The sequence below is a fragment of the Planococcus citri genome, chromosome 3 (assembly GCF_950023065.1).
Source record: "Planococcus citri chromosome 3, ihPlaCitr1.1, whole genome shotgun sequence".
NCBI lineage: Eukaryota > Metazoa > Arthropoda > Insecta > Hemiptera > Pseudococcidae > Planococcus > Planococcus citri.
In genome coordinates, this window is record NC_088679.1 from 23355618 (window position 1) to 23382706 (window position 27089).

General features: G+C 31.6%; 1 protein-coding gene and 1 long non-coding RNA gene across 2 annotated transcripts in view; one reads left to right on the plus strand and one right to left on the minus strand.

The window, feature by feature from the left end:
* Window positions 1–26845, plus strand: part of Octalpha2R (alpha2-adrenergic-like octopamine receptor) — a 457999-nt gene extending 431154 nt beyond the window's left edge. The window contains exon 3 of the mRNA XM_065358567.1: window positions 1274–26845. Coding sequence (XP_065214639.1) covers window positions 1274–2275 — 1002 coding nt within the window. The 3' untranslated portion in view covers window positions 2276–26845. The remainder of the gene's footprint in view (window positions 1–1273) is intronic.
* Window positions 19417–27089, minus strand: part of LOC135841562 (uncharacterized) — a 123569-nt gene continuing 115896 nt past the window's right edge. The window contains exons 5-6 of the long non-coding RNA XR_010557943.1: window positions 26841–26986; window positions 19417–19556 (exon numbers count right to left, since the gene is read on the minus strand). This is a non-coding gene — a long non-coding RNA (uncharacterized LOC135841562). The remainder of the gene's footprint in view (window positions 19557–26840; window positions 26987–27089) is intronic.

A 27089-nucleotide genomic window follows, 5' to 3' on the forward strand; every position in this document is an offset into this window, starting at 1 on the left:
AATAATGCAATAATGTATCAAATGAGAGAAGATTTTTCTTAGTTTTTGCAGGATTTTCTGTATAGCATGGGGGAAGAGAATACAGGCTGAATGGAGTTGAGAATAGAAGATGCTTTATCATCACCTTAAAGGCAACGTTGTGTATGTCGATTAAAAAAAGTATGATTTTACACATCACTAATAAGTGATAAGGTTCGGATATCGTCACCCTAATACGTAAAATATCTAACTCCATTTTTGTAAATTGTTCAGGAAATGTGAAAAACAGCATTATCAACTATTGATGGGTGTTACATAGTTAAGGTTATTTATTACAGTAAAAAAAAAATTCTGGTAAAAATTTTTTTCACTTGACACCTTTTAAGCCACTTTGAGTGGAGTTAGATAGTTTTCTCGAATTCAAACGTGGATGGTACACCAATGAATTCACCTGAAGTAATTTTCAACATCGGAAGTTCCATACGAAGTGTTCACCTTTCAAATGGTGTTCATAACTCATTTTCATGTAACGTAAAAATGAAACAGTTTCACGTAGCTAAATAAACAGTGCGTTATCCTTTAGTGGAGTTAGATAATTTTCCTGACTTCGAACGCGAATTGTGCACCAATGAATTCGCCTAAAGTAGTTTTTAAGGTCGGAAGTTCCATATGAAGTGTTCACCATTCAGATGGTGTTCATAACTCATTTTTGAAAAAAAATGGAGTTAGATACTTTACGTATTAGGGTGACGATATGTTCAGAGGGGTTTGTTGAGTCCTGATTAAACATTGGTTAACTTTGTGGATCTTCCGTGGTTCACTTTCACTGCACACAGATGCAAATTTTCCATTTCAGGGCATCTCAGAGTCTTATCAGTAATGCACAAAAACGACTTTTTTAAAATGGACATACACACCGTTGCCTTCAAGGTGACGTTATGGAGATATGAGTCTTAGGCATATGGGAGATTGGGATCAATTTTTGAGTGAGTCTGTGCTGAGAGGGAGAAAGTCAACAGTTTTGAGGTGAATGAAAAATTTGGGAAGGATTTTTTGCTATTAAAAATGTGATGAGCAAAGTTTCATTTCAACCAGCGACCACCTTTCATGCCCAAGTGAGAGTAATTTTATAACGAGGGGTGAAGAAATTTCCACTCAGAAATCACTGATTCGCCATTTTATCTTCATTACATTTCGTTATTAATCTATTTCAGTACTAAAACTTGCATGTAATAAATTGACCATGTATTCTGCGCCACTAATCGAAATTTTCGTTTGTTTTTCTGTCCCGCAGCTAAGCAAGGATATCGGCTACGTGTTATATTCGGCGCTTGGCTCGTTCTACATACCGAGCTGTATCATGGTGTTCGTGTACATAAGGATATATTTCGCTGCCAAGGCGCGAGCTCGTCGCGGTATCCGAAAACCGCAAACTCGACCGAGCGCGAAAAACTCGGATAAAGGTGGCTCGGCGACGTCGCTGCAGCGTAAAACGCCCAGCTGCATAACGACGCCGCAAGGTCCAACGATATCCATACCCATCGACACCAATTCGAATAACAACTCGCCGATGTCGATAACCATCGAGCCGCGACCCACCAGCATACCAATAGTAACGTGTGATTATGCCAGCGACGCTAGCACCAGCGACAATATGGATGCGCCGACAGACCATCGTGATATGTGCGGTAAAGATACACTGAAAGTATTCACGACTAGCGGTAAACCTCCTTTAAATAGTTCCTTTCGCGGATCGACGCTATCGATAAATGGCGACATTACGGCCATGAATCGATGCAGAGCACCGAGCGTCGGTATCGACACCGATCTCGTCAGCGAATTCGATCCGTCGTCGTCCGACTCGGGCGTCATGCAAAAATGCGTCTCTGTGAAACCGCTCCGTTTGAGGCTGTGCAAACCTATATTCCGTAAAGGAACGTCGAAAGCTAAACGCGAAATGATCGACATGGGTAAATTGGCTAGTAGCGGGCAAGAGGTGCAGAAGGTTAAACAGCAGAAGCCTCGCGATCCCGAACGCGAAAAAAGACGGATCGCTAGAAAGAAAGAGAAAAGGGCAACGTTAATATTAGGGTTAATTATGGGTTCTTTCATATTGTGCTGGTTACCATTTTTTTTGCTTTATATTTTAACTCCGATTTGTGATTGCCACATACCTCACATCGCTTTCGCAAGCGCATTCTGGTTAGGTTATATGAATTCGGCTTTGAATCCGGTTATATACACTATTTTTAATAAAGATTTCCGAAGAGCATTTAGAAGGATATTGTTCAAGTGAAATTTACCTATTATTTGTTCATTTTTATTACGACGAAGGAGGTCTGCTGGAATTCATCGCTGTCTCGTGCTTTTCGAACCATTAATCGACGATTATTCGAAAAATAAATTTCAAATCAACGAATTATATCTTACTGATAGTGATAACACTAATGAGAAGGGTTCTATATCGATGCATAGATTCATCGAAATGCACAAGGTACTGAACATATGCATCTCTATCAATTTTTCATCAAATAAAATCATGGTTTCGTGACAAAAAAATCAGATTTTATTGTGGAAGGGTTACTTTTATGCTACAAAAAAATCAACAAGCAAGTTTTTTCCATTTTTTTTCTTTTTTTTTTTGAAGTTGAAAGAATGAAGGAGGTACAAGTTTGGACAACAAAAAAATCGGTCATTTCTGGCAAAAGAAAATTCATGGCATTTTCCAACAAAATAAATGTTCCAAGACTGAAAATAATTCAAACCCAATATGTAAAATAAAAAATAGCGGTAAGAATATTCAAAAAAGTTCGAAAAAATCAATCTGAAATTAAAACATCAAAATTTCAAGGAATCTAGACAATCAAATTTGAAACTTAAAAACTTATAAATTTCAATCAATACCATAATATTTGTCTAAAAACGGAAGAAAATCAAAAATAATTAATTTTTTTGATTTTGAAAATATCTACACTAGAGCACAATACTCAGGAACCTACTTATACCTACTGGTAGACTATTGTTTTCAATATTGAAGAAAAAATACCACAAATAATACCCCCCCCCCCAAAAAAAAAAAATCCGGAAAATTTGGCAAATATTGTAAAAAGTGGAAATGTTAAAAAATTTCCCAACCTTAAATTTCAAAAAAATTGAAAATGTAAGGAAAGTAAATGATCTGCAGCAATCCATATTTTTTTATAGTCTTCCTTAGATACTTCCTGAAATTGTTGGATTTTATGAGAGAATAACTCCCTTTATCTTTTCCATTTCTCTTCTAGTCTACAAAATGTATCATCAAAAGCCCCCTACCTTTTTTTCAAAAAAAAAAAACAACTGAGAAACATATTTTTATGTAAAATTTGAAATTTTTCCAAATTACTTACTTAAGTATGTATACTTCATTTTTTCAAAAAAAAAAAAAAAAAAAAAACTCTTTAACCTCTTAATTAATACCTATTGACTCTTTCCGTGCAGGAAAGGTCCAAAATTTCAGAAATAAATCATAGGTACAAATAAAGTGTAAAATCGTCAAGCACTTTTCAAAAAATTTCAATTTGTGGATAAGAATTTCTTTATTTAGATGACTAATTCTTTTTCAACACAGAGACTTCTCTAGTCTTTTTTGGATCATTTTGAACCATTCTAAATTTCCTAAACGGAGCACCAAAAATTGAAAAAAAAAAACTGAAAATAAATAAAACTAAAAAAATATGTAAAATTTTCAACAACTTTCGAATTTTTGTACCAAAATTCTTCCAAAGAATTTCTTTAGATGACTAATTCTTTTTCAACACAGAGACTTCTCTAGTCTTTTTTGGACCATTTTGAACCATTCTAAATTTCCTAAACGGAGCACCAAAAATTGAAAAAAAAATGAAAATAAAACTAAAAAAGTTGGTAACAATTTTCAATTTCTATGTAGGTATAAAAAAAAATATGTAAAATTTTCAACAACTTTCGAATTTTTGTACCAAAATTCTTCCAAAGAATTTCGTTAGATGACTAATTCTTCTCTAGTCTTTTTTGGACCATTTTGAACCATTCTAAATTTCCTAAACGGAGCACCAAAAATTGAAAAAAAATGAAAATAAATAAAACTAAAAAAGTTGGTAACAATTTTTAATTTCTATGTATAAAAAAAATATGTAAAATTTTCAATAACTTTCGAATTTTTGTACCAAAATTCTTCCAAATAGTCAAAAAAAACTCCATTTTTTGGTACCCCAAGTAAGGTTGGTCGATCCTCACATACAAAAATATCCAAAGGTTTAAAAAAAATGGAAAACTTTTCAATGTTTCCTAATTTTTGAAGATGGTCCTCCTCCTCCCTTTTTCATGTAAATCGTCGATTTTTCGGTTGGGGGGGGGGGGTTAAATATGAAGCCCGACTCGTCACTTTTCAAATGCATATTTTTCTCACGAAACTCCTCAAAGAGAGACTACCTAAGTACTTACCCAGGTATTTCAAAAAAAAAAAAAAAAAAAATGGGTAGAAAGTTTTGATATTTGAAAGTTTGTCCAGATATTTCAAATTTATTCAATCATTTTCAGAAATCAGAGGAGCTGAACTTTAACGTTTTCTTCATAAAGAAGACCAAAAGTACGAAAAATATAAGGTCTTAAATGAAAGTAATGACAGATCGAACATCATGGATAGGGAACTCTGCACGATTTTTTCCAAGTTTTTCAAAGTCTTACAAAACGACAGAAAGTCATACCTACATTGTTAGAAATCTTGGAATAATTTTAGTAGATACTTCATTTCATTTCTTGATCCCTTCTCCCCTCTGATCTTGAAAGTCAAGATCTAAAAGTCTATTTCAACGTCCCTCAAGATGTCAAAAATTGCTCATTTTTTCCAAAGCTTGCAAAAAGTTTAGAAAACGTGAATTCTCAAAAGTTGAACTGACAAATTGATATCGTTTAATTAAATAAATGTAGGTACCTACTCCAAACATTGGAAATGTATTCATTTTTTTCTCTTTTCAAAAATGTGACAGGCCTTGGCCCAAAAAACATATCCATGCCTAATTCTCTGCTAAAATAAAATATGTACCTACCTACCTATAAGAGGAAAAAAAAGGAACAAAATTCGATAATAATTTCTATGTATTTTAAGAATTTTTTTGATTTTTTATGAGATTTTTTTTAAGTCTTCCCCCACACAGTTCAATTTTCAAAAAGAAGGTAACCAATTTTCTCAAGGATTATTCTCATAAAAACCAACAACTTCAAGAGGTGAAACGTAGAGAGGCAGAAAGAAAAGATAAATACAATCATAAGTCACGTTGAAAAAAAATTACATCAACGTTCGGACGAAATTTGCTTCAAAATTTTTTTCAAAAAATTGGAACGAGCAATAAAAGTTGTCAGAAATATCGAAGTCATTTAAAAATATACATATCTTCAACATCTCGATATGTCAATATTTTGACATTCATTTACCTATCAGTAGATATCTTGTACAATCAACTTTGATCTTTTGAATGAATCATAAAATCTACGAAACACAAAATATTTAGCATAAATTGAAACTTCCATCGCCCTCGCAGGTCTTAAAAATACTCATCGACATATTTCATTTGCAATTTTGAGATATAAATTAAAATTAGTAAAACCTCATAAAGCTCAAAAAAACCATGCAAAATACCCTAAAATACAACCATAACCTTTTTGAAGCAAGCAATACCACTATTGTACTGCTTCGCAAATGTGTTCCTGTTTCATACCCATCGAAACGACCACAATTACAATACCATCATAAAAATGACATAACAAAATTATCAAAGAAAACCACTCATATACCTACTTAATAGGAACATTGAAATTATTCAAATAATTCTAATATTTATTCAATCCTGTATCTTTCGTGATAAGATCCATTCAGAAATTCATACAATTCATTACATATTTTGTTAACCCCATCATAGAATGGACGTTTAATATGACCCTTCGTCCTTTCTGAGCCGAAAAGCAACTCTACTCTGGTGTTAGCTGATATCATTAGTTGGAATTTTTTCATTTTTCTAATGTATGTATCACTGATCTCAATTCATTATCCTTTCGCTAGTGATTCGAAATAGTAAAGTAGAACATTTTTGAGACACAATTTTCGCAAATCTTATTCACTTTGTAAAGAAAAAAAAAGTCCAATTTGATAAGCATATATTCGTATTCTATACCTACAAAATTACTAAGGGAAACGTAATGACCGAAATTTTTCGCAGACATCTTTCGTACTACCTACGCAAAGAGACATGCAAAACGAACCAACAAAACTACCAATTAGATAAAATCTCACGAATAAGTACTACGAAACCCATGTACAATAATAAAAAGACTTACAACCAAAATACAAACTTCAAACGAAAAGTAAACAAGATTTTAAATTAATTTTAGACGTTAGGTTTATTTATAGACCAAATGGAATATAATCAACGATATAGAATGTCTTTTTGAAAACCCCAGACGAAGAAGAAGAAGAAGAGAAAAAATTCTCAAAAACGAAACTCACTTCGGTGTGGTTTTTAAATTAGAAAGCTTGTGAAAAGTTCCATCTCGAAAAAATATTTTAATGGGATGTTGATAGGTCGTTAGTGAAAATGAAGATGTATTCTTCCAGCGGTACGTCACCTTTTATTTATATTTCAGCTTAAGGCGTCAGAAATCAAAAAAGGAAAAAAAAATGTTTTTTCTCCTCGGTAGCCGTAAGAAAAATATGCTTAAAAGAGGAATAATACGTTACGGCAAAATTAAACGAGTTTTTTGTTTCAGTTTGCGGTAATTTTGTGAAAATTCCATAAAACTTGAAAGCATATTTTTCTTAAAAGGAATATCGAAATGGACTTTTTAGAATTATCGTACGTTCGAGTGTAACCGACACTTTCTAATTACTTTATGACACGACTGCGTGGTTTCAAAATTCACGACGATTTCTTTATAGGGGGTGGAAAAAATACATCAAAAATATACTTTGAGTTGGTGGAATAATGAATCGAAAAATTCGAATCCAATAATTTAAATTCTATCGAACAGCATAAAAAATTTTCATTTATAATAATCACGTCAAAAAAGATCGCAGTTGATTAATTTTTTTCTCGCAGTTTATTCATCAATCAGGAGCAGTACAGTGGTATTTGTTTTCTTTTGATCTCGTTCTCGTAGTAAAATTTTTAAAAGAAACGTTCCATTGATAAAAGCCCTCGAAGTTAAAATCGATACTTTTGAGGTGAAATTTTCGTACACATTTTTTTTCAATCTTGAAAAAATAAGGGCACTGCACGAGAAAGCGATGAATTTTCAAGACTTCCAAAATGGCAAATAGTTTATAGATTTAAGCGAATTGACCGTACTGAAATTATAGGAGTCAATAATTTATTTAATGACACCAAGATTTTTAAGTTTGTCAATTTTTGTTTCGTATATCAAGAATAAGGTAAATTTTTCATTAGTTTAATTCGACTTCCTATATCATAATCTGCGCGTAAATTTACTATCTTTTCCAACTGTTTTATTTTTTGTTCGCTCTCAAATGTTATTTTACGTTAAAATTTTTATCATCGATATGTCATTTTTAAAATGAGACTTTATCGTCGTAAATGCGTTCGTATATAGTAAATTTTTCGACACAATTTCTCTCTTTTGACCTACTCACGTTTATCATCATTGTACAGCACAATAGCCGGACGAAAATTTTCCACATAATTTTTTTGGGGGTCCGTTCACGACGACGGTTTTTATACATTTGGAGCCTCGTAGACGACTATTGCGAGTATATTTCCTTCAAGGATATCGTGTTGAATTTCGTATCGTTTTGATGGCCTCGATTTGCTAGATTAAAAGACTTATCGCAATTCATGTCTTATCGTATCACTTGATCAATGTGAACAGTTGGTTCTTATATAAAGGATTATAAATGATATCTCAAATCTCAGCAAATCTCTAAATCTTTTCTAAGCAGGCTTCGCGAACACAGCGAAAAAATTTTCCTCGCAAGATGAACCGTGAAAATTTACAGCAGAAAAAATTTTTACGAGGTAGTAAAATATGAAAATACAAACATTAGTCGACTATAAGGAAGTCTAGAATATTTTCAAACACGATAGTATTATTCTTACTTTGAGCAGCAATGTTGCTGTCTGGGAGATTAAAAATTCCAGCTTATCTTTTCTTTTCCCTTTTTGGTGTTTGGGTGTATCGTATTTTCGTCATCCATTTTGAGAAATTTCTCCTGGGAAAGGCTGCCTCTGCCTACATTGTACATACCTTTACCTACGAGTATGGTTCCGGTGATGTAAGTAAATACTCGTAGATGGTCGAAAATTTGAATAATTTTTCAAGACGAATTTAATCATTTTTTATACACTATAAACTCTCCTGGAATCGTTTCCTCATTGAACTCTTCAAAATATTCAAAGTTCAGTACTGAAGTTCATCGATAATTGTCTTCAATACATTAGCTCTTGAAAATATTAAATACATTGAACACTTAATCAAAATCAAAGTGAACTAAACAAAACACCAATTGAAAAAAACAGTCGTACCATTTGATAAATTTTCCACCATATTAGGATTTAAATCACGTTGAATAAACGTAAATAAATCAACGATTAAAACATTAAAATGCTACTCGAGTAAAACTTGCTGCCATTTTGACTGTGACATAAATTTTTTTCGCCAAATGTCAAAGAAACGATTTTTAATACATTTTATTTTAACCAGTTCAAGTACACTATCGTACTATTCGCATTTTATACCATATCTACGAGTCCTTACACAAGGCAGATATTTCATTAGTCACGCAATCTGTTATTTTTTTTATTCCATCTTGGCCTGCTTTTTTACGCAGCAAACATCCAGAATGTTTCTGAAAGGAAATAAGATATACTCTTCAAGTTTTCTTATAAAAATGGCTTTATAGAAAGCTCCGTAAGTTTATTTTAGTCACGTTTTGAATAATATATAAGAAAAAAAAAAACACAAAATAAAATAAAAATCACTAGTACCTACCTACGCTATCCCCTTAGTTTTATAATTACAAGAAAATATTCGTTAAGAGTTAACTTTCATTAAAAACTTGCGCAGGGCTTTTAATAAAGTCAAAAAGTTTTCGCAAAAGTTGTCTACCTATCATCCGAGTTTTTTCTTCATTTGAAAAATTCACACCGTACTTATAGTTATCAAGGTGATTTTTTTTTGCTCTCTGTTTATGGTGGTTTTTTTTCTGCTGCCCTTGAATAATTCTTATCTCGAATGAAACGTTGAATAAGAATGGGAAAATTATAAATTTTGGACCTGAAATGAAAGTAATTTCAAATTTCGTCACATTTTTTTTTTTTTTTTTTTGACTCATATTTTCTCAAGTTTGTGAAAATTTTCCACTGTTTTTCTCGAAATGAAAATAGAATAGGCTAATGAGGAAACAAATAACAGAAACCTCCTACATAGTTTTATTCGTATTCGTGTTCCTCAGACCTCAGAGATCTCTTTTACAAAAAATCTCAAACTCAAAAATTTGAAATTATTCTGGAAAAATGAAATTCACCCCTCAATCATTAAAAAAAATAAAAATTTTATAAATTATATTGGAATAGAAAATCCTATAAAATTTGATTTAAAGTCGAGAATTTCAAACAACAAATTTTTCTCATCCCAGTTAGGATTTTAAGATCAGTACCACCTCAAATAAAGTATGTTTCAACATCATTCATCGAGATTAGGCTGATGAGAAATTTTCCATTGAAATATTCTTTTCAGTATATAATAAATTGTCTTTTCTCTCCCCTACCCTTGTCAGAGCACCATGAACACTAGAAAAAAAATTCAGAATGAAAAATGATTCACTTTTGATGTTGTACAAAATTTTTGTTTTAAACACATTTTTCTCATTTTGTTTTGTAGTCATGAAAGAGTTCATAGATATAAAGAGGGAAGAGGTCAGTTTTTTTTTTCAAAATTTGATCACTTCTAGCTCCATGAAAAAAATTTTAGAACACAAATACTTTCTGTTGTGATTTTACACCTCCACATACTTTTATGTGTACTCACTATTTTACATAATTTGAACAGTTATGGCGGAAAAACCAAAATCTGAACTTCTTTTGAGTCCTTGAATGAGGAACAATAGGTACCTACTCAAAATTATAGATCATCAGTGGTCACAAAAAGCATTGGTACAACTCAAAAAATGGCAACTTTTTAAAATTGATGTGACGAGCTAAAATTTTGACATAATTCAACCACTACGTTATCAGAAGTTTAATTTCCAGCACAAAATATGCATTTTCTATCTTCAACATGGAGGATGAAACCTTCAAAAAATTAGAGAGAGCATGACTACTTTGAAAAAAAAAATCAAAAAGAACACATCTTTCTTCTGCTTCATGCAAACGTGGCTCTTCCTCGATCTTTCCAAAAAAAAAAAGTAATTTTTGCAACTTCAAGTTCGAAAAAATAATCAAAAAGTTACGAAACATTTTAATATAGAAAAAATCACGAAAAAACAACCAGTACATTTTCAATACTTGATATACCAAAAAATAAAACTTGATCAAGATTTCAAAATTTTGACAAAATAAAGCAGGATTTTTGGGAATTTTTGTCAAAAAGTGAGGCTATTTCACTATTTTTTGGCCCCAAAAAAAAAGACAATTTAAAAACAATTCTTAGGAAGGAAGTGAGAATTTTTGACAATTTCTAGCACAAAGCGAGACTTGGGACATTTTTTGGAAAAAAGTGAGATTTGGATTTTTTTTACAAAAAAGTTGACAATTTTTAGGAAAAAGTGTGGCTTTAATTTTTTTGCAAAAAAGTGACAATTTTTAGAAAAAAGTGTAACTTTGATTTTTTCGCAAAAAAATGTGACAATTTTTAGCAATTTTTGGCAAAAAACGAGAATTTTAGGCAATTTTGACAACAGGTAAACCTTTTTGCAAATTTTGCCACAAAGCGAGAATTCAATAAATTTTAGAAAATAGTAGAGCAGAAATTTTTGGCTAAAAGCGAAACTTCTCAACAATTTTTAGCAAATTTAAGGTGCTTCTTTTTTACACTTTTTGTGGAAAAAGTACCTAACACTTTTTCACAACTCTTTGGTAAGAAAGTCAGCATTTTGGTCAATTATTTTCAAGTTTTTGAGACTATAACGTCATCTTGAAAAAAAAGTCATTTCGTTAAATATTCCAACACCTTTTGTGAGCACGTATACGTAGTTTTGAATTGAAAATCAAACGTGAAATTACGATCTGTTGAAATCGACGGTGTTAAAGACAGAAATCTACCAGAAAACTCCACAAATTAGCTATAACACTTCTTTATGTGCTTAAAAACAGGCGAGAAAAAATCCAAAAATCCAGTTTATTGAATTTTTGACCTTAACCAATCATTCGAAAACGTTTGAAAAAAAATACTGAAAATGGTAGAAATACAACAATTTTATATTTTCAACAGGAGTTTTCGACTCACACACGATGTGTAAAAAATAAAAAAATGAGAAAAAAATGGAAAAAATACCCACATTGATCTTTATTTTTCTACCAAGTGATGAATTTACATGTTTAAAGCATCAATCAAGATTTTCCCCCAGGAGAGAAAGACAAGAAGACAAGTGTAGGCAAATTTTTCTAGTTCTGAAGTTTTTTCAACAGTAGTTGAAATAAAAATTGAACTAGAAGTGTAAAAATATTAATCTTAAATAATTATTCTTTCCTCAGATTCATTTTTAAAACATTTATTGTTGTTAAATTTTTCAAAATCCTACGGTATCATTATTTTCAGGAAGAGAACTTACCATTAAATTGAATTTTTAAGTCATAATAAAATAATTTCACAACAAATTTCTTTCAAAATCACAAAAAAGAACTTTTGCAGCAGTCACTCAAATGACAATTTTTTAAAACCAATTTGTAAATTCCAACGAAAACCCCCTCTCATTTAAAAACTTGAAATAAAAAGTCAAAACTCTGAAAAAAAAATCATACGATAGGTAATTTTTATCAAACTCCCACCGAGCAGGTCAAGCTTTGAAAAATATTTAGGAAATTTTTCAATGTGGTTTTAAAACCACCACATTGCATACCGTATTTTGATAATGTAAAACATATAAAAGTTACCTTATATACTCGTATAGCCTCGTTTTAGGGAATTTCTCAAGCTCTAGGAATGTTTCATAGACAAACCTAAAGGCATCCACTTTGTCAAACGTCTTATTAATTTTAAATATTTTCCAGTCTCCGATGCACAAAGGTCTTATAAAGAGGCGACTAGATGGAAAAAAGTTGTCTTTGTATTTGGGAGCTTTGGGATCAACGAAGGGACTAAGACAAGTATGTATGTGGCGAAACTACAAAAGGAATAATTTAATATGGAATTTCGACAAGGTACCTACTTCGTTGGTTGTCAAAATAGCGGGTTATAATTCACGCACATTGTGTACACATATTACAAATAGGTAGGTAGCTGCTACATTTTTACCTTAATGTATTGCTTTGTGGATACATAAGGATATACTTAGGTAGCATAAGACGAGGGGGGAGATTTAGAAGACGTTATTCAAATCGATTTAAAACAAGCTTACCGTTCATTAAATCGCTTTTAAATTTCACTGTTCGTTCCAGCGAAAAGCAATTTTTCCACTTGGATGGCATTTTTTAGTTTAAAATTTTCACCATATAGATTTTATAAAAGGTTTCGTCGTTCTAGTGACTCAAAAAAAAAGTCTACTTTTTTTTTTCGTCGTCGTCAACTGCCTCCGTCTCGCCGCCTTTACGTAGCAAACGGTCGTCGAAAATTTATTCCGAATGAAATCATAATTCACTTTTTTACACATTTAAAGGTAAATACACGTTTTATGTTTTTAAATTATACAGCATCATTAGATTCGAGAATGAGGAAAATCCGCGCAAAACGTCGTAAGAGATAAACGATTGCGAAGAGAAAAAAAAATCCCACCTGTTTTTCAATTAAGACCCCAACTGAAGAGAAAACGATAAATAACCTGAAAATGTATAATTTAACGTTTGTCGGAAAATTCTCCAGGTTTAAGGATGATGCGAATGAGAGATGCAGTGGTTTTTTTCTCTCCCCTTCCCCCCTCCCTTTTGAGTGCAAATTTAATTCTATAAACGAGTTTATTTTTTCGCTTGCATTTTAACGTCGTCGTCGAATGGCCTACTCTCGTACAATTTGGCGGTTGGGTAAGTTTGTGGAAAAGGGACACGTGATGAAAGAGTAAATGTAAAAGAACACGCTAAGGATGTTTTAGATTTTGCAAAGTTAATAGACTATGATAAAAGGAGGATAATTCGACGTGTACTTTATTCGCCTTCGAATTAAAATTTCACTTAGTTTTACTCCTGTTATTTTTTTCATTTGTGTTCCTGTATACTCGAAACATGCGAAGTAACGTTTTTCTCTTTCAATCTAACTAGTAATTGGTGAAATTCGCTTATTTTGAGTCTTAGTATGTATAAAATGTAAGAGCAAAGTCGAATTTAAAGTCTAAAAACGTTTCATTAACCAATAAGCCAAGCGAGGACGTATATAATGAAACTAAAATAAACGCACGCACTAGAATTTGGTCAGTATTTATGTCCCTTCGTTTTACCCTACTCTCCTTACTGTATTTGAACCCGAAACAAAGTTGATGAGAAAAGATGCTGGTATTTTAAAAATTGATCTATTTCCATTTCGCAATCGAGAAGACCGTTTTAAAGTTTCTTTCGCAAAAGATTACGACGAATTACTCGAGTATCTCATAATGTTTCAGATCAAAAACGGATTTATTAAGTTGGATAAGTTTTTGAACGTATTAATTTCAGCGGATCATAACGCTCGTACAACTAATTTAATGACTTAAGCCGTGTAATTGGTTTCGTGTTTCTGCCAATTAATACAACAAAGTGTAATTAATCGCCGGAACGATGAAAGCATTTAATCGCCCAATCAAGAAAGATATTCCGCTCGAAAACAAACTCCAAAATACTCGTATCTATATTATAGTTACTCGTCGAAAACAAAAATGAAGAGGGAAAAAAAAGATGTACCGAGTTAAACTTTTTCTTTCAAGATGGTCTCGTTACCCAAATTACTAGTTATAGTATAAGTAAGCTGAACGTGGAAAAACTGAAAGAGAAAATTTTTAATATTTTATCTTCTCATCGAAACCAAAACGAAGTAAAGGAGGGAGTCAGTTTTTCAAAAATATGTGCGTAGGAGTTACTTATTATAGGCTAAGCTGTAGTCTTTGCTTTTGATATTCGAGCAGCAGAACAAGAGTTTGAAATTTTCCCTTTTTTCGTAGAATTCGCGTATTTTTTTTTTTTTTAGGACGATCTCGATAGAGAATAAAATCTTAATTAAATTTTCAATTATTTCCATACACAGAGAGGAAAAGAAACTCGAGTATAGATAGCTCCATGGTCAATGGTATAATCTTATAGTACCTACTATAAGAAGCCCGAGGGAACTGGGTTCTCTTTTTCGTGAGTAAACTTATTAATTTCAAGAACAAAAATATCGAGCCATTAACTTCTTTTGTGTTGGCAACGCCTTAGCTTCGAGATTAAAGGAATTATTTTCGGTTTTATCCGATGGCGAATCCGGGTGTAAATTGACCGTTTTGACGTCGAGATGAAAATTTTACAGCGTCGAGGATGAAAGTTCGATGGTAAGGGGAAAGCTTGAGATTTTCAAATTAAGAATTAACTACTCGAAAAGACTCGTGAATGTAATGAAAATAATGTAGGTGTACTTACTTTCAATTTCTGTATTCTGATTTTTTTTTCAAATTCATAAGACGATTTTCTTGCATCCCAGTAGATCATTTTTCTTCGTCAGGAAAATCAAGCATCGATGAAACTTGATTCTAAAAATATTGTTACTTACTTTTCCAGCCTTGTGCAACATTTTATCGCATACATTTCATTCGAAGGAAATTTTCAATTTTTTTTTTTTAAAGAAAAGAAATTCTTGGAAGGCAGGAATCTTGCCGGCAGTAAAATTTTTGAAAATGGCAAAACTGAGCCAAAAAAAACGTGTAAAAATACATCATCAGCCCAAATTTCGGATGCCAAAGTGTACTTTTCGATTTTAAAAATCTTTGGTCCAAAAATCAAAAGTTTACCAAACTAAACTATAAATCTGAAATTTGGCTTGAGTCTTATTTTTGATCACTCGAATCGATAGGAAACGGTTTCGAACCGTTTGGAGGACTTCTGGAGCCTCCAGCAGATTTTTGAAAAATGAAATTTCCACAAAAGTAAAAAGCTGAAATTTCCTTTATATCTCACTACAAATCCAAAGTGCTGGGCCAATTGGCATTTATTCATGCTAGAGTCAACATGAACGGATTTTAGGGCATTTTTTCGAAAATCAGAATTTTTTAAAAAAAGTCACTGGAGACTCCAAGAACGACTGAAAATGACCTATATAGTCAACTCAACATGTTGAAATAAGAGTCTAAAGTAAATTTTAGTTTTTCAATAGCCTAAAAAACAGTAAAAAATAATTTCCAGGATACATGTATCAAGTGTTGAAAAATCACAGGGTCTATCATGGTATTTTATGGACCACAAATATTTGAGAAATTGTCCAAAAATGGTAAAAAAATGCGTTGAGCAACTAAAACTTTGGAAATCGACTTTTCTAGTCACAGTTTGAATTTCCTGGAGATAAGTCATGATTTTGAGTCTAGGCATCCAAAAAAGAATTTTTTAAGTCCAAAGTTTTCAAAAAAAAATTCCCCAAAAATGGTCAAAAACTGTGATTGGGCATCTACAACTTGGGAAATCGCCTTTTCTCATCACAAATTGAGTTTCCTGGAGTTTGGGCACAATTTCGAGTCTGAGCATCCAAAAGCGTTTCAATTTAGTTCCAAAATTTTCAAAAGAATTGCTTAAAAATGGTCAAAAAACGACATTGGCAAGCTGCAACTTTTGAAATCGTCTGAAACTCGACTTTCGACAATAAAAGACAATTTCCAAAGTCGTCCAAAATTGTCGAAAAATTTCTCAAAAATGATCAAAAAACGAGATTAGCCAGCTGCAGCTTTTGGAGCCACCTGAAACTTGACTTTTGACTAGAAAAAAACGATCCATAAAGTCGTGTTTTTTGGATAATTTTTCGAATATTCGATGGCCCAAAAAATACCTCATGAGCTCCATGACTTTTGATGTATCCTAGAAATTATCATTTTATTGTTTTAGTCACATTTTCAAATTTTTTTTATCGGCAGAATTGGACAAAATTTAAAATTTTGAGACCTCTGGACCCCTTAGTTTCGGAATTGGACAGATATAAATTCTACTTGGGGGTCTTCTACTTTTGGAAAAAAAATCAGGTCAAGTAGGTTAATGTACACTTGTCTTTTGAGGTTCCCTTGTGAGTTGAATTTTTCATGCTCAAAATTTGAAACGGTGCTGTAGAAAGTCCAAGTATATGGAGCACCTCTCCCTTCACAAATTCTTGGAAAAATTTCATTTTTGTTTCTGAAAAAGAATTGGGGGTTGTGCACTTTGAATACAATTGGTCTCCTTCCATAAAGAGGCAGCCGACGAGTGTGCACAACACTGTTTGTCAGTCTCATTTAGGGCCATCAACTGACGAAATTGATCAACAGGAAGCTGACTTACCTGAATGTGGTTGGCCAAGGATAAAATCTTGGTCTTAAAGTAGCAATTTACCAAAAATAAAAAATTTATACGACGAAACAGCGAGAAATTTCATAAAAAACATTCTTCAGAAGGGATAATAAAACAAGTTATATGGATCAACTTTGAACATTTGCAGCATCGATGATCGTTGAGATTTGAATTTGAGGCGAAAAAATGTTGAAATTCCTGCAGGAATTCGCAAACACTTTCAAGAAATAAAAATTTTTGAAAGTATACGTCATCAAAATGACATTGGCTATTTCACAAACATCTCGTTGTTCAAACCTGCTGGGCAGTTTTACGAACCCAAATTTAGAGGGTGTATACCCAAACAACTTCTGACGAAAAAAAAGAAGAAAAAACATTTTGAAATTCTATTATTCAAAATTCATCAACTTAAATACCATTGGAATTTAGAAATTAAATATTTGTCATCATTTTAAAAATTAAAAAACTTCTGACAACAAAAAACCATTTAAAAAATTCATCAACTTAAATACCATTGGAATTTAAAAATTAAATATTAGCTATCATTTTAAAAATTAAAAAGCTTCTGCAAAAAAAAAAAAAAATTGAAATTCTATTAGGGCTACTTAAAATTCATCAACTTGAATACAATTGGAATTTAAAAATTGAATACTTATTTGACATAAAAAAAAAAACATTTGAAATTATATTATCTAGAATATAGATATCATGGAATTCAAAAATCAAATATTTGTAGTCATTTCAAAAATTAAAAATTTTCTGACGAAAAAAAAATTGAAATTTTATAATTAAAATTCATCAACTTAAATACCATTGGAATTTAAAATTAAATATTTGAGGAGCGATATTCCAAAACGCCCTTAGTCCACTTTTTGAAATTTTACAGGAGAAGGAAAAAACGTGGTACGTAAGAGGTTACGTTACATTTGGCATTGGTGATTGTTCTGTTACCTACCCAAACACTTCCCTGGTGCTATGCTTTAAACATTTTTACGCGATATGTTGATTAGTGCCTTTGAGCGTTCATGAAAGTGACCTATGTTGACAAAGGCCGTTTTGGAAAATTTTTTTCAAAATGTAAAGTGATTAATGTTTCAATAGCTATTTCTCAACTGTTCGTCGAGATTATTTTTTTTAAAGTTGTTTTTCATTTCATCGGGTGAAAGGGGTTTTTCAACTTTTCCGACAGATAGGTACGTAAAAATAGGGGTCAAATGGGTCAACTTCACCTATAAAAACTTTTTTTCATGTTTTGAATAAAAAAATCGCGTTTTTTTGCAAACTTGAATTTTTTAAAATCGACTTTGCAACATGTTACCATGCCACTTTTTTAATATTATGTTGTTCAGCATAAAAAGTTGTGCATGATATATTTTTTTCAGAATTTTTGAGAGTCCGAACGATATGAAAACTATGTTTTGAAACTTTTTGAGCTAATTTTTTGTACAATATAAAGTGGCAACACCAGGCATCGTAGCCGGTCACTTTTATAGTGACTTAAGTCACTTTTATCACGAAATGTAACTTTTGGTAACTTTTTTCATCAAAAAATCACTATTGGTCACTTTTCTTCCAAAAAAAGTCACTTTTTTGTTTTTTTTTCGTTTTTTACTTAAACAAAATTTTCATCCAAATTAGGCCTATCGTTTTTTTACTCATTTTCAAAGGATTTTAATGACAATTTTCTTTATTAAACAATTTCAGAATTTTAAGAACACAAATTTTTACTTTTCGAAACATCAATTTTCGAAAGCTTTTGCCCTCGCTTCGCTCGGGTTTGTTTCTTTTCTTTTTCAAAATAAAGAGATTTTTTTTTAAAAATCAAGTTCTAAAGCCAAAAAATAAACTTCTTACAAAAAAACATGTTTTTTTGCCTCTCAAAATACAAATTTTCAAGAGCTTTCGCCCTTGATTAGGCCTATCTTTTTTCATTTTCAAAATCAACTTCCTTCAAAAAAACATCATTCGAATTCTAAAATTTTAAAAATAAAAAAATGAACTCCTCGTTCTTACATTTTTGTTTTTAAACGGATTTTCCGGTGGGGCCAGGCGGGAGAATAAAGTAATAATTTCTAGGTGAGATATTGAAAGTTTTTTTGCTTTTGTTTTTCGATTTTTTGCTCTCCTGAACGCTGGAATTTAAAAAAAAATGGTCACTTTTTTCACTGATAAAAGTCACTAAAGTCACTTTTTTTAGAAAAATTTGGCTACGATGCCTGGGCAACACTGATTTTTAAGATATCACCAAAAAGCCTTTCAAAACCCTAACTATGAGAAAAAGTTCCATTTCGATAGGTATCGCGGTTATATTGAGTAATCCACTGTTGAAATGGATGATATTTGAGGATCACTGAAACTGGCTACCTTTAAAAATGGGCTAGAGGGATGCGATTTGCACCATTGGTCATCCCTTCGGAAGGTCTTTCCACAGGAAAAATTTCAAAAAAATCGCCGAACCCCCTACCACTTCTTGGTCCAATTGACGTGGAATAGCCCTGCTCTTTAATTAAAACACATTTCCAACAATCACTGGATAAAGGCCGTTTTGGCGGGACTTTCATTTTTTAATTTTTTTAAAAATTGGCTTTTTAGATGGGATTCGCGCTGTATTTGGGTAGATTAGAAGTGTAGGTATGAAAGTCCATACATTATCCACCAGAAGGCGCCAAAAAACGCAATTCGAAAAAAATGGTCTTAAGTGCGTTTTGGAATATCGCTCCTCATTTGTAATCATTTTAAAAATTGAAAAACACTTCACGCAGGTACGGCAGGTAACACTGTAGAGGTAACTTTTCATCATTGGTTCATCTCGAGAGGATATTTTTCAACCCTGTTTTCTAATAATCCACTGCATCAAAATTGTTTCCAGTCTTGAAAGTCGAAACCCCAGCAATACGTTATATTGTTACGATTGCGAACAATTCAAAAGAGAGAGAGCTGCAAAAAAAAAAAAAAAAAGAATTCGCATTTACGACGACACACAACGCATTTCTCAATAGTTACACTAAAACTAACGAAAAGAACAACCTAATAAAGCATACCGATGCTACACAATGAAATTTCCTGGAATTTCAATTCGTACAATTTATATCTACAATCTACGTAGCGTTTATAGTAAAAAAGAACCGTCTTCGCCATAAAATTAGCTTGAAATAAAAAATAAAAAAAATCCACTATCATGTAACAACTCGAAGAAAAATCCATCCTCCGGCCATTTATGTTATACCATTTTTCATTAATGATCGTTTACTGTCTTCCATTACATTCTAAATGCTCTTATTTTATTATAATTGAACCTGTAATTAATATATTTAACATAATAACGTTTATTTTGTTGTTATACTTTATAATCTTTATTTTTATCCGCTAATATAAAGTAATTTTTTTTTTTTAATCGTTAGGAAATGGTGTAATTTTTGTTCTTTTTTTTTGAAATTTTGTAGCACACTATTTTCATTGATTTATTATCGTTTTTTTTTTGTTTCTTTGTTTTCGTTCATTTTGTTATTCTTTACATTGGATATATACTTTTTAACTGTTATCATATTAGTTTCTTTTATAAACAATGTTTTTTTTTTCGTTTGTTTTTTCGTTCTCGTTCATTTACATAAATTGTACGGTGTTTTCCCACACATACGCGTATATAGAGATAATTATATTAACATGTTGATTTTTTTTCTAAAGGTAATGTTAATTCCAAATATCATTTAAGTTACCATGAAAATAATTTTTAACTATGTTAACATTTTGATTACTGTGTAGATTCTCTCACCGAAATGGTCACTCTTCTATACCAGGCCTAAAAAATATATTATGTATTTTGCGTATAAAACGATAAAATTTCAATTTCGCATATTTTCCTATATATTTTCGAGGATGTACGCTGTGTAGTTGTTTTTCTTATTTTTTTTCTCCGCATCTTCTGTGAGTTGAATGGAATTTGTAAATTTTATACATATAATTTACAAAGAAATCTCCAAAGCTGAGAAAAAAGGTTACGGTTAAGAAAAAAAAAAAAAAAAAACTATTTTCTCGACTTATAAAAAGAAACCTCTGAAAATATTTTCAGTCCTAAATTCTCAGTAAGCATATGCGATTTAGCTTCCATATCGAAATTATGAACTGAAAAGTTACTCGGTTTTCGTTATTCTTAACAACGTTTTTAAACTCGAATTAAATCGAAGAAAAAAAACTACGAGAATTTCAAATGAAATGGAGATAATTTGGTAAGTTTATTTCAACTTTTTTTCGAAGATTTTTTTTCTCGTGTACAATTTTTTTCATCTTCAAAAATCCTATTTAGTTTGGATCGTTTACAAAATTTTATCACATATATTCAGCTGTATTGATACCTAATTTTTCAAACTGACATATGTAAATATGTACCTCAAGATGGGTCTTCAGTTTGTGAATTTCAAAATAAAGCTACATTGAATCCAAAATCTTGTCTCAAAATATTGATTTTGACCCTTTGGGACTCGATGGCACAAAAATTATTTTTTTCAATTTTTTTAAAATATTTTTTATGACTGAACGAAATTGTGAAAATATTTTCTATCTTTGAAAGTAAAACTGATGTCTCATAAACTATAAATTTCCAAAGAATTTTCACAAAATTTTAGAACACGAGAAAAATTTGGAAACGAGATTCGGTCAAATCTCACTTTGGAATTCCACTTTGACATGATCAAAATAAATTCTAATTTCAAAATGAATTTAAATCAAAAATTGAATCCCCTCCCAAAAAAAATCAAACAAATTCTCAAATAAAAATTCTAAGATAACCTAGAAAGATAAAAGAAAATCTTCTGTTCAAAACACCCTAACTCTCTCACCTTTAGACACCTCTGCTCCAAATTCCATTGGCTTTTCAACAAAATCTATTCCCATTTTGCCACCTCGCGAGCATCCAAATTACACACGAATACGAACCGCTGACCAAAAAAAAACACTTCAAACAGGCATAATTAATTGACGTAATCCTCTTCTTAGTGATGCTAATCGCAACATGTCGATATGAAAATGAACTGATGGCCGTATTCAACACCTATCGACTCGAGAGTACTACTCGCATATCTAATGCACTGGCCAGGCTTAATTCATTTATACAGATATTGAAGTCCGGACCCTAGGCTGCTTTGAAATTCAAACGCTCGCACGAATCGAGTCGAGCTTATGATTAACGCAATTAAATTTTGAGAACCTCGAATGAGCAACGAGCTATCGCATTATGGAAAACAACCAAACCATACTCTCTCGTTAATACATAAATCCTGCTCTCCCTCCACTCGTGATGAGCTCTGCTCTCGTTGAAATTATATAATCTCGACGAGGAAAAAATCTTCTATACCGATTTTTTTGTCAGAATAACAAAAGAGGTTTATTGTGTTTGAAAACATTAAGAAAATAAATTACCGAAAAATTCCACATTTCATCCGAAACAGCGCTACTCAATTGTACCAAAAAAAGAGAAAAAAAATTACGTTGCTTTTGTAAAACATGGCGGAAGAAGTAAACTTACCCCTCAGACTACATCTCACCGTCGTCGTCGTATATTTTGGCTAAATTAAGATAAAACCGCATTACCTTTATTGTTATCAAGAGTTAACAGAACGAAAATTGTATATTTTTTCACAAAGAAGAGTAATTTACAAAGCAACTTTTCCTACAACGAGACGCGAAAAGAAAAAAATTGTTAAACGCGAAGATTTCTTTTTTTTTTTATTTATTTTGCGCAAATACCTTGCAGAATATAAGTTCGAGTGGAAATGATTTATTCTCGAGATTTTTCAACCTTAATTTTTTTTTCGCTCGGTTTTACACGAAACTGCAGTTCCAAGCGATTCTCAAATAATATTTCGTCGCGAGGTTTTTCTCAACTCGTTATGATATAGTGAAAAGTATGTATTTTATGGCTCACTGGTATCGAAGAAATGGGATGATCTATAATAATTTCGATGTATCAACGAGCTACCGGAGAAGTGGGCTTGTTATGGTGTAAAAACTTACAACAAAGAAATTTGAAATCTTCATTGTTACAAAATTTCTTTTATAATTTGACAATTCTTTCAAATTGGCTGGTAAATTAGAGCAGAGGATAAAAAAAGTTGTTCATTATTATATCTGAAATTTCAGTACGATCCTATACAAATTTTCTAGTATCGAGCGACTCGAATAAATAATTCGAAAATACACCCGAAGGTTTTCGGTTGGAACAGTTCATGATTTTGCATTAAAAATTCATTTTCTAGGTTGGTTTCAAAATTTGAAAATTTTCTTCGAGATTTGCTTTACGAAATTTGAGGAAAAAATTTGAAAAAAATGCACAAAAATTTGCTCAAGAATTTGAAAGAAGAAAAACAAAATTCATAGCTCATCATTTGATTCAAAAAAAAAAAAAAAAAAAAATCAATAGGTTGAAAGGAGGAGTCCCGATAAGGCCACTTTTTGGGCCCCCCAAAGTTATCGACTCGACTACTCTTAAAATGTTGTAATAAATGTCCCAAATACGAATCCGTGATTAGTTAACCCAAAATGACCATTTTTGGGCTCCAGGGGTTCCCAAAGTTGTGAATAAAAAAAGAATTTTAGGAACCACTGAGTATTATTTTCAAAACCTTTTCAAGCGTAAAATATCTGTTTGAGCCCGATAAACGTTATGCGAGGTGATTTTGCTATTTTCGACCCTCAGAGGCAGAAATTGGGGGATTTCAATTTTTGGAAAATTTTGGAATCGTCATTTTGACCTTACCTCTTTGAACCCCGCTAAAAAGCTTTTTACAGTTTATTAGTATTCGAAAGAGCTTCATCTCACCAAATTTTGAGCTCAATAAAATTTTCCGCTGGTACTCAAAAATCCAATTTTCGAATTTTTTGTAATTTCAATATTTTGGGAACCCCTGGAAAGCAGAAAATATGCGATTTGCGCCAAACGTAATGTTTTGAGGTGTATATTCCATTATCTAGATGAAAAAGTTCAACTGAGCTCCCTTTATGTTTGTAATTTTGAACCCCCTTTTTAGAGGCCCCCACTTTAGGCACCCCTAAAAACAGTGTTCATGCATATTTTTTTTAATAAATTGAATAATTTACATTAGAAACACAGTAGGAAGAGGTAGATAATTTTTCATTCGATTTCATCTGTAACTTTCAAAATTAAGCTTTTTTGGGGCAAATTCTGGGATTTTACTCTTTGAAAAAACGTTTAAATGACGTTTTCACGATTTAAACGAAGTAAAATCTCAGAATTTGACCCAAAAAAGCTTAATTTTGGAAGTTACAGATAAAATCGAATGAAAAATTATCGATCTCTTCCTAGTGTGTTTCAAACTTAAATTCTTCAATTTATTTGAAAAAATATGCATAAACTCCTTTTTTAGGGGTGCCTAAAGTGGGGGGCTCCAAAAAAAAGGGTTCAAAATTACGAATATGCAGGAAGCCTAATTAAACTTTTTCATCTAGATAATTGATTATATACCTCAAAACGTTGCGTTAGGCGCAAATCGCAGGTTTCTAGCTTTCCAGGGGTTTCCAAAATATCGAAATTACGAAAAATTGGAAAATTGGATTTTTGAGTACCAGCGGAAAATTTTATTGAGCTCAAAATTTGGTAGGATGGAGGTCTTTCAGATACTAATGAACTGTAGAAAGCTTTTTGGCGGGGTTCAAAGGGGTAGGTTCAAAGTTGTGGCTCCAAAATTTTCCAAAAATCAAAACCCCCCCAATTTCTGCTCCCGAGGGTCGAAAATAAAAGAATCACCTCACATAACGTTTATTGGGTTCAAACAGATATTTTACGCTTAAAAAGTTTTTGAAAATAATTGTCAATGGTTCCCAATGTTCTTTTCTTATTCACAACTTTGGGAACCCCTGGAGCCCAAAAAATGGTCATTTTGGGTTAACTAACCACGGATTCGTATTTGGGACATTTATTACAACATTTTAAGAGTAGTCGAGTCGATAACTGTCCGGGGCCCAAAAAACGGCCTTATCGGGACTCTCCTTTGAAAAATAAATCAATTTCTCATCATTTTCTCGGTGTTTGTGATAAAACGAAAAAAATCTCAAGAAAAAAAATGAAACGAGACCAAAAAATCGCAATAAAACTAATGAGTTGAAATGTCAGAAAATTTAGGATACGATCAAACATCAAAATAAAATAGAAAAACTATTTATTAAAAAAAAAAAAAAAAAAAGAAGGAAAGTCCCAAAAATATGTTTTATTACCTGAAAGAATTATCAGAATAGAAGCAATTTTTCACTTTCACCCCTTTTTTGAAGTAGGAGAGTTAAAACACAATTATTACAATTCAATTGAGCCCAAAAAATAAAACTTTCATTTCTGAAAAATTTTTCTTGAGAAAGAAAACAAAAAAAAACAAATGCACGATATGACGATCCACCTCATCCCCTCTCTCTTTCAAATTACTCTTATGTGATGTATTTCGATAAAATGTAAATTTATTTGCGTCTTCCAAGCATGACCATCTACGGTGCATTATTTTGAATAAAAATTATTCCGGAAGGACACATCGAAAATGGCAGGATGAAAGGTTCATGAATTAGGTAACATTTTTCTCATTGTTTTCGATTCATTTTTCACCCCCTAAGATGTATACGGTGGTAGATATTTTGTAATAAATACACAATCACCTATGAATCTTAATACACCACGTTGACCTATAATAATTATTTCATCTTTTTTTTTCACCGCTCCGCAGAGAAGTTGCGCGAATACATTTTCATAAATTATGCAAATCACTGTTCGTATTCGAAAAATTTAATTAAATCTTCGCTTTTTAAATTTAATAATAGAAAAAAAAAGAACAATGCAACTCGAATATTCTAATAATTTAATTTCTTTCGTTAAATTTAAACTTTTTAATCAAGTTTTATAGTCATGTATCTTATTTACTTTGGTTTTCAATTTCGTCTCTCGATCGAGCTGTGTGATTGGCCAAGGAAAAAAAAACTTCAGATTTTAGAAAAAAATCTAATCGTAATAAGAAATTTTTTTATTCAAATTAAAACGTATTTTTCTATCGTAAAAAAAAATGGAGAAAATTTAAAAAATCGATTCCAAGATTATAATATATTTTGTCGTCGGCGTAAATTGTAGCTAAAAATACGATTTCTGAGTAGAATTCGATTAAGCAAAGAGAACATTTTCTGGTTAAAATTATTTCAATTTTGTTTATAAGTTGACGGAAAAGGCAAGAAAAGTTTACAGGGTTGAGGAAAAAAAATCCATGAAACGGTGTCGCGCTTATGCAGATAGTTTATTCTTTTACGATTGGCAAATACTATGGAAAAAAGTAAATAAGGTGGTAACATTTTTAATAAAATTTTCAGTGGTTATCCACTTTAAAAACAAAGAACCCATGTGTACAGCCGAATAAGAAACGCTTACAAAGCTGCTTTACCTTAACCGAACCCATTGGGCATTCATAAAAAATTTATAACTGCAAAATAGTCGCAGCATGTTGTGCTTTGTGTCAGCAGTTCTCTCGGCTTTTTCTTGATGAATAATTTAGTTTCACGTTTTTGAAAATTAATTCTCCTCGCAGACTTTCCAACTTACGCATAACGGTTCGAGTGAAAATCATTATTACAAATTTTCAACCGTTTAAAACTCGCGAAATACGTATTATATAGCCTTTTAGAGTGTTTCAAATTAACTGTGTCTTTTAATTTTGGCAAAAAGGGACCAAAAATGCATATGCGAAATGTTATTAACGCTTTCAAAGCTTACGTTACGTTAGGTAGGTACTACGAGCATGAAACAGTGCGATTAAATCAGCGTACATTCTATGCCTACTACGTTGTAATAATAATAATAATAATAATTCATATTTTGCGATCAAATTGAAATTTTATCGATGTTTGCGCGCCCAAGAAATGTTGCAATTCTGTGAAAAAATATTTACTTTAAGGGTGTTTTTTTTTTCTTGTTTTAGGTACTTGTTCACATCTGTTATACATAAACGTGTATGTATAAATTGTTTCATTTACATTTTTATTTATTCTATTTTCGTTTTTTTTTTTCGTTTTGTTCAATACTTTACCACAAATTTTACATGTACAAATTATATTGCATTTTTTTATTTCCTATTTTATTTTCTTTTTTTTTCTCGAATAGATAATGTGAAAATTTATTTCATTGATTTTTATTATAATGTATTATACTGTAATAATTCTGAAAAAATTAAATAAATTTCTTACCCATATTGACTTTATTTGTTGGCGAATGGCATCATATTAATAACGACTCCTACTGTGCCCATGTGCATTTATCCACATTATTTTCATCAAATAAGATAATTGGCATCTTGAGTATGGTGAAGTATGCCAAGTAAGTATTAGAAAATCTGAAAATTGCGTGAACAAAATATTATAAGCATATCCACAGGCAAAAAGTACACAGACCTAAGAAATAATATGTGAATCTGCATCAGTGAGTATAAAAAATGA